The sequence below is a fragment of the Alosa pseudoharengus genome, unplaced genomic scaffold (genome assembly GCF_046254945.1).
Source record: "Alosa pseudoharengus isolate Yale_2024_CS ecotype anadromous, Long Island Sound unplaced genomic scaffold, YU_APseudo_1.1 YU_APseudo_1.1_scf_10, whole genome shotgun sequence".
In the NCBI taxonomy this organism is placed as follows: domain Eukaryota; kingdom Metazoa; phylum Chordata; class Actinopteri; order Clupeiformes; family Clupeidae; genus Alosa; species Alosa pseudoharengus.
Genome location: NW_027468565.1, coordinates 37,360,469 through 37,369,391, shown reverse-complemented (window position 1 = coordinate 37,369,391; position 8,923 = coordinate 37,360,469). Strand labels below are relative to the sequence as shown.

General features: G+C 40.6%; 1 protein-coding gene across 1 annotated transcript; it reads left to right on the top strand.

Annotated features, from left to right (window-relative positions):
• Positions 1-117: 117 nt before the first annotated feature.
• wee1 (WEE1 G2 checkpoint kinase) lies at positions 118-6,441 on the top strand. The gene is made up of 10 exons (XM_076271482.1): positions 118-1,288; positions 2,014-2,219; positions 2,523-2,589; positions 2,786-2,958; positions 3,133-3,401; positions 3,587-3,673; positions 4,021-4,106; positions 4,273-4,443; positions 4,707-4,852; positions 5,122-6,441. The coding sequence occupies exons 1-10, from the start codon at positions 788-790 to the stop codon at positions 5,276-5,278; spliced, it is 1,863 nt and encodes a 620-aa protein (XP_076127597.1). The 5' UTR covers positions 118-787; the 3' UTR covers positions 5,279-6,441.
• Positions 6,442-8,923: the final 2,482 nt, after the last annotated feature.

The following is an 8,923-nucleotide window of genomic DNA, read 5'->3' as shown; positions in this document are numbered from 1 at the left end:
CAGTTCGCGCCAAATTGACGTAGGTTTCTGAAAGCGGATGTATGACGTTTGTAATTTAACACCGCCCGTCTTTCAAACTCCCAAGCCGTTTTCTGATTGGTCGATTGGTTGATCATTTGACCAACGGTCGCGGGAAGGTTCAGGACCATGCTTGGAAGAGAAGGAGGAGTGGTTTTTCATTCAAAGTAATTTCGTAAACATTACAACGTCTTCGTCCAGATTTTTCTGACGTTTTATCAACGTTTTAGACGTGTTTTGATTGATTTTATGTAGTTTACGGTGTTTTGGGGATCGCACCTGACTTTTTACATTTCGCAGTCTTTGAGGTAAACTACACCGCAGCCATTTGCTGGGGTTGTCGTTGACCAACACTGGTTAGCTTACTAGCTAACAATTCACTTCGCATCGTGAAGTCAACTTTACTCAAGCAGGGGCTTGTCTTTGGATTTAAACGACTTTCGGATATTTTACATGGACTTGTATCTGTTTCAAGGAAATCTCAATTGAGGTAACGTTAAAAGACGTTGGACTTCTTCATCCAGAAGAGTTTTGTCATGGTGACTTCGCGATAACGTTAGGTTTATGTTATGATTCGGCCAGCCAAATTATTTGCTAACGTGGATTGCTCGGTATGTTTTGCTCCCTCCTCGATAGCTAGCTAGATGGACGGCTAGCCAACGTTTCTGGTCAGCATCAGTTTTTCTTTTGACTTCAATTTATTTATTTCATCTCTGCTTTTGGACAACCGTTTCTTTCCAAGGACTATACGCTCTTGTTTGAGCGAGACATGGAGGGGAAAATTAGTTTCAGTTGTAGGAGACTTGAAAAGGGTGTTCATGGCAACGTTGTTACTTCTCCCAGCCTGCGGCCTATTCGGCAAAAATTGAACTTTTCTCCGAGTGACGGAGAGGAAGATTGCATAGAAGATGCAAATAACAGCACGGGAGCCGAATCGGGCTTTACGGAATTGGATTCCCCACTGCCACTTCGACGGAATACTACCGAACAGAGACATGATTCAAACAGCAGCCCTCGGACAGCGGACGACGACGACATCGAGTCGTGGGATGAGGAGGGCTTCGGGTCCCCCTCTCACTTGAAAAGTATTTTCATGAACAATTCGCCCTCTCCAAGGAAAGGGACACGGACTTACGATAGTTCACCAGACAGGACATTTGTTCACGACGACGGAGAGGCTTCCAGCTCACCTATCCCAGACTGTCCCGATACACCTCCCCATAAAACATTTCGGAAACTTCGGCTTTTTGATACGCCTCATACGCCTAAGGTGGGTAACCAACTAGCTTATCGCTAGCATAGCTAACCCAACGTTAATTCAGGGACGTTAATAGTGAGTTGTCTGAATGTTTTTACTGTGCTGAACGCCACGTTGACCTTTAACAACCAGGCTAACGTTGATCCATTTAAAGTTACCAAATGTAACTGACTCAGTGGTTAGATTTCTTTGAGTTTATTTGTTTTATGGATATTTAAGTCAACACCAGGTAATATTAAGAAAAGGTTTAGCAGTAAGTTACCTCTTTGACATAAACGTTAGCTTGCTTTTCTTTCCTCTCAAAGAAAAACACTATTGATCGTTATTGGTGTACTTTTGTTTAAAATCATGAAATGTATTGGACAAAGCATTTTTATGTTTTATTGTATTGTCATCAACAAAACGTTCCTTTGATTTTGGTCGGTTGGTCGGAATGATTACTTAATCACAGGTGACCCAGTTTCTGTAAGCAGTTCCCAATTACATAAGACTGCGACGTTGCCAGGCCAATATTTTGAATGATTAATGGGGTCAGCTTACTGGTTTCTGTTGAGCCCAACCCAGTAATGGCTTTTGTCATTGTTTGCTGTTGCATGGTCACATCAAAGGCATTTTGATTGACCTCAGACACTACATGTAAGATTATTTGTTAAGTTTATAGCCCTACTACTGAGGCGGTGTGATGTAGTTTGAAATTCTTAAAATAACAAATGTTTTTTTGTTATGTATGTCTGTAGAGCTTGCTGTGCAAAGCCAGGACGAGTGCATCAAGTAGCAGGCGAGTCGCTCTCTTCAGGGATGTGGATTCAGCCAGTAAATCAAGTTTGGATGGCAGGAAAAACCAGACGCCCCTGGTCAACATCAACCCCTTCACACCTGATTCCATCCTTGGCCAGTCATCAACCTTTCAGAGGAACACTAGGAAGCGTTCACATTGGAATGAGTATGTATATTAAATGATTACAGCTTTTTTCTTTTTTTGGATATTGCTCAAAAGTTACATTGTTGCAGTTGTATTAGTACTTGAATGCAAATTGCATTAGTGGAATCGGACTGTACTTTGTCCTGTGTTATGGGTTATAAAAGGTTCGTTAAGTTCGTTTTTTAAAGTATGACTAATGCCGCCTGTTGGCAAGTTGCCAAACCCTCGTGTTCGAGTTTCACTTAACCATGTGCTCAGACAACTGCTTAATTCTGCCCCCTAACGCTCAGTGTGTGTTATAACGTAATGTCTGCTAATTTCTAGCTCCTGTGGCGAAGACATGGATGCAAGTGATGCTGAAATTGAGGATGAAATTGTTCCCCCATCAAAGGTAAATTGTGACAGATTATTGTTATTTTGTGTTATATACACTTATGAATTAAATAGCCTGCTGTTAAGCATGTTTTTAAAGTGGAACTAGACTGAAACTCCATGGGGGAGAACTTGGAAAAAACATTACTTTTTTTTTTTCTTTTTAACTAAAGAGTGTGAATAAAGTCTGACATGGATATCTCTTAATCTAACAGAGAATCACCATGATGGAGAGCAACATGATGTCAAGATACATGTCGGAATTTCATGAGCTGGAGAAGATTGGCTGTGGGGAGTTTGGGTCCGTGTTCAAATGCGTCAAAAGACTTGATGGTTGCATCTACGCCATCAAGCGTTCCAAGAAGCCCCTGGCAGGATCGGTGGACGAGTAAGTTGACCCTTATGTGTCTAATTGTTTCTGTAAAGATGTGGGGGGACGTATCTGCTTTTGGTCTGTGAGGATTTGATAACATTTTAGTTGTTTGCTTGTTGTCAGCAGAATATGTTATATGTATATAATGGTTAATGTAATTGTTTTTGTGTTTTGTTTACCCGTTCTCAGGCAAAATGCACTCCGAGAGGTGTATGCCCATGCAGTCCTGGGGCAGCACCCCCATGTGGTGCGCTATTACTCCGCCTGGGCTGAGGACGACCACATGCTCATCCAAAACGAGTACTGCAACGGCGGCACACTCTCGGATGTCATCGCGGAGAATTCCCGCAAGCTGAGCTTCCTGTCCGAAATGGGGCTGAAGGAGGTGCTGCTGCAGGTCTCTCGCGGCCTGAAGTACATCCACTCGACCGCACTTGTGCACATGGACATCAAGCCTAGTAAGCAGAGCACACCTGAGAGATTCTCGTGTTCACATGTTTAAAATTCTGCAATTATAATTTATAACATTCTGTGTTCACAGCATGATAATTATTTTTGGTGTATGTATGTTTTAAGCAATGCAAATATGAAGTTTAAAATTGAAGTTTTATTAATTCATTATTGTATTCTCTCCTTCAATTAGGTAACATCTTCATCTCTCGTAAGACTGTTGTGGATGATTGTGAAGACGAAGAAGATGGTCCGACAACAAGCGTGATCTATAAAATAGGTAATTATCAAAAGTGGAAAACTTAATATTTCAAACAAATGTAGAGCTATAATTTGCATGATTTTGCTAAAACACTTGTTCTGTGGTCGTGACCACAAAAACATCAGGCATTGGGGCATGATATGGGCAGATTTGTTGTTTATAAAATTCAGAGGGACAACAGAGGTTGCAGAGGTTACATCTATACAGTCTGTGTAAAATGTAGTACAGGTGTTATAAAGCGTGTTGTGATGGGGCATGATTCTTCAGTATCAATCTCATACTTTTTAATATTAAATTTGTCTTTTAATGTAGTTTTATGGAAATATTCAAGTAATTTGTTTTTATATTTGTCTTTTGCTTTCTAGGTGATCTAGGCCATGTGACCCAAATGACCAATCCCCAGGTTGAGGAGGGGGACAGTCGGTTCCTAGCCAATGAGGTGCTTCAAGAGGTGTGGTTTTGTTTGTTTGCTTTTTTTTTGGGGGGGGGGGGCACACATCTCTGCAATCTTCCATAGATTCATGTATCTAAGTCCACAGCACCTTGAATTCTTGACTTGTAAGATTAGTTTATACGATAGTAGTACTGATGTGGTTTATTCCTTGGTTGTATTGCAGGACTACAGTAACTTGACAAAGGCAGATATTTTTGCCCTGGCTCTGACTGTGCTGAGTGCTGCAGGAGCAGACCCTCTGCCCACCAATGGAGACAAATGGCACGCGATCCGGCAGGGCAAGCTGCCCCCCATCCCACAAGTGCTCTCACAAGAGTTCTTAAGCCTTCTCAGGGTAGGTTGCTAGCCAGTTCTGATTTGATCATTATTTTTTATTATTTTATTGTTGTTATTATTGTTATTATTGTTGTTATTATATATCAGTTTTATTACATGTTGCATGTATGAAATGTAAAATGTGTTGATTATCATAGCCATTTGTTAGCTATAGTACAACTGGTAGAGTACTGATGTTACTGCTTTTTGAATGTTGAAGGGCTTATTTAAATGGCCTCTTTCGGGGGATAAAGCTCTTCTAATTTTTGATTTTCCCCTCAGCTGATGATCCACCCCGACCCCACGCGCCGGCCGTCCTCCTCGGCTCTGATCAGGCACCCGGCTCTGCTCACAGCAGCACGGATGAGTGCCGACCAGCTGCGCATCGAGCTCAACGCAGAGAAGTTCAAGAACGCACTGCTGCAAAAGTAAGTACCATATCACTACCATTTCTATAGCCTTTAAGCCTATGTCTGCTATTGGCTTAGATGTCCAAGCCTTGGCCAAGCCAAGATGTATTGGTTCAGTTCTTATGACACTGCTCTGTTTGACTGCTTGTTTGCTTTTGTTTTGTTAAAGTTAAACCAGGCGGTTCATCCATCTTATCTTGTGAGAAGTATTGCATAATGTAGTGCTAAAAGATGCCACAATAATGACTAACTGACATGTCTCTCTGTTTTTTTTTTTTGTCCTCCAGGGAGCTGAAGAAAGCCCAGCAGGCCAAAGCTGCTGCAGAAGAGAAGGTTCTGTCCACAGACCGAGTCCTGACGCGCTCCACACTACAGGGTGGGGGGCGAGCTTCACGCCTCATCGGCAAGAAGATGAACCGCTCACTAAGCCTGACCATCTACTGAAGCACACTTTTCCCTAACAAACACACAACCCTGTAGAAAACCAATGGTGCTAGACAACAGACTCCCAGCAGACTCCGACTTGAACTTGTCAGTGCTTTTACACTTTGGACCACACTCACACATACAAAGACTTTTTGTTGGTTTTGATTATTTTTTTTCCTTCCAAAAATCTACATCTGTGCTTTTGGAACTCAAGGTGGAAATCCCACATGATGTAGCTTCCATGTTACTGAAAGTAGACGCACAGTGCTTTGTAAGCTCGTTGCTGAGAGCTTACACTTGCAAATTTCTCACAATTCCACTGGGTACCGTAGCGCTGCCGGCTTCCTTTTTATTTCTCCCCTCTGAGTGAAGGCCCGCCCTTCTGAGTTCTGCAGGAACATTCCATTGCAAAGAAAGGTCTGCACGCTCTCTCCTGCACTTCCTGTCCCAGCCTGCGGGAGCGCTCTTGCGCAGAGCCCCAACTCACAATGCTAAGACTGGGTGAATGTACCAGACTAGATGCGTGCACCTTACTGCCTGTGAATGAAATGCCTGATGTTGGGCAAAAAAAAAATAAAAAGGTGTGTCCTGGGCGTTAATTGCCATGAAAATGAGCACTTTTGGGCAATAGTGAGGAAGAGGACTCGCCACAGAAACGAAGATGAAAAGAAAACCTGCTGCTATTCATGTTTGTTATGAATCAGGGTTGGGAGACTTAAAAAATAATTTTTGCCATTTTCTTTAATCATTGGTTGTACAATATGTTTAGGCAAAACAATAATTGTTCTTTCAATAATTAATGTGCCATAATTAACATGCATAGAATGTTCCTTCAATTTGGCTCTCCATGTACAATTAGCAATACTGGAAGGCTCAGAAAATCATGCATGTGGTTAAAAGTTAATACATAAAAGAATGCCATTACACTGTTATACTGTTCATGGTTAAAACTGGAACAGTATCCCAAATCCCATATCTCCAGCCCTGAAGGTAGCATTAAAGCAATCATTGTCCTGTTCTTTGGATTCCTTTACCATTGAGTGATAGATGTATGTTGACTGTTATATGTGTCTGGACATGCTACACCTTTTAAGGTGTAATATGTATCATCTCTGTGCTAAAAAATTAATACGCTTTCACTTGTAAATAAGTTCACATAATAAATTCTCACCATTAATTAAGTTTTGTGTTTGTCATCTTGCAACACTTAATATGTACATATAGCTACAAGTTAAAAAGCCATGTAGATTAGCATCATGAAAATGGTAAATAGATACAGTACCCTCCAGAATTATTGGCACCTTTGGTAAAGTTGACTAAAACAGGTATAAAAAATATAATCTTTTGGTGATTTATTGTACTCTCACAATGAAAACAATGAGGAAAAATCCACCCTTGAAGGAAAGTTAATTTATTCTGAGAAAAAGGAAAATCTCAGAACAAATAAATATTTTTTAACGAAAACACGTTGCTCACAATTAATGGCACCCCTAGAAAAATGTATACAAAACCTAACAAGCGTTTTCCTATCTAATTTAATTAGTGTCTGTGAACTTTCAGAAGTAGTTGATGTCTTTTTCACTAAGGTATGAAAATACAGTGACACAGAGGCTAAATCCTTTAGTAATTTCAATGTTGGAAAGACAAGAGAATACACTACTTTTAAATAAAAAGAAAGTGTTGACATTTGTAAGTCAGGGAATATCTTAAAAACTACATACTTTGTTTGAAAATACCTAGCCTGACAAGCCAGAAGCACCGCTAGGGTGCGTCTAGATTTCTAGGCTAGAAAATGCCCATATTTACAGTAAAACAATGATTGAAAGGTTCTTATCCACTGGAAATGTGACAAATATGCTTGGACAAAGACCCGTTATCTTGCCCCCACGTACAGTATGGATGGTAAGTAATTCCACAAGAACCACTGTTGGAGAGTTACAGAAAAAGGTATCATCTTGGGGTCCCCCCAAAAATCTTCAAAAGTGACCTCAGTGCTAATAGATTATTTAGAGGGACTTTGTTTGTAAGTGTGTTCTATTGTCAGATTAAATGGAAAATTGCGCTCTTTGGCTAGAAACACTTTAGGTGTGTTTGGCATACATAGAAGAATGACTATACTGAAAAGAACCCCATGCCTAATGAGAATTATGGTGGAGGTGCTGTGCTATTGTGGGGCTGGTTTTATTCCCAAAGGCTTTGGGAACCTAATAAGGTGCATGGTATCATGAAGAAAAACCTGAACATTTTCAAAGGAAATCTGTCAATCTCTGCCAACTAAAAGTTGGTCATGATTGGATCATTCATCAGGTCAATGAACCAAAACAAACGTCCAGATCAAATAAGGTTTACTGAACACAAAATCAATCTTCGGCCATTGCCACCTCAGTCCCCTGATCTAAACTCCATAGAAAAACAATGGGGTGAGTGAAAGAGGAGAATGCACAAGTGTGGACATAGGAATCTGGACGATCTGGGGAGATTTTGTAAAGACGAATGGTCTTACAGTTTTTTCTGAATGCTTAAACACAACCGTGATTCTTATAGCACAATTTCTAAAACTATTCATTCTTATAGCAAAACCACTCACTGAGTTCGCAAAACTAAAAGCACAAACACTGCTTTGCACTCAGTTTGCAATTGTGTAACACACACTTTGCACAACTGTAGGCACAATCCACTGCACAGCACTCTTTTTGCGGAACTGTAAACACAACTCACTGCTTTACACTCAATTTCCAAATGATCAACACACTCCTACCAAATCTATACACATTATTTACACTATTTAAACTATTTTGCCAACTCTCTGGCACACTTTCTCATGTGAAAACTGTTCTAGATAATTAGTTCACTTTGCAATCAGCCTAAGCACTAAGCCACAGGTAATGTACAATGGGTACAATGGAGGGAGCAGGAAGAGTGGGAAGAGTAAGAATTAGAGGAGGCCGAAGAATAGGACGTGGAGGTGAAGAAGTAGTAGGAGGAAGAGGATGCAGAGGTGAAGAAGTGAGAGGGAGAGGATGACAAGGACAAGAAGGTGAAGTTAGAGGAAGAGGACAAGAAGGGGCAAGAGGAGGACGAGGAGGGGGAAGAGGAAGGGTAAGAAGAGAAAGAGATAGCCCTTTTACAGGCAAAAAAAATCAGTCTACATGTGGGGTTATTGTCATGTCAGGCCTGGATACGGCATTCCAGAATATATTTTCCCTGGTGCCTTGGACTAGGACATTGCATGTGATGTAGACAAAATTTTGAGAGAGACGACACAATGTAGACTGATTTTTTTTGTCTCAGTGAAATTGCTATTTTGTGTTTTGACTTGAAAAAAACACACTTCTGTTTGTTTTGATGTGTGTAAATAAACACCAATACTTGAAGTTTGGATCCCTGTATGTTTACAGAACTATGACAAAAGTATGACCTCAAACTGACATAGTCTACCTTGTGCACAGAGAAAGGAAAAGCCAGATGTGTTTTTTATTCAGACCATCAGTGTGTAGTTGGCACGTTGTGTGCTTATTATTGTGACGGCTTGTGTTTACTGTTTGATACGAAAACACCATTTTTATGAAGGTGTGAAGAGTTAAGCAAGGTGTGTTGACTTTTGCAAGAGAACTAGAATGTTTTGCTGATTGGGTGAAAGGTTTTACTATTTGTGTGTAGAGT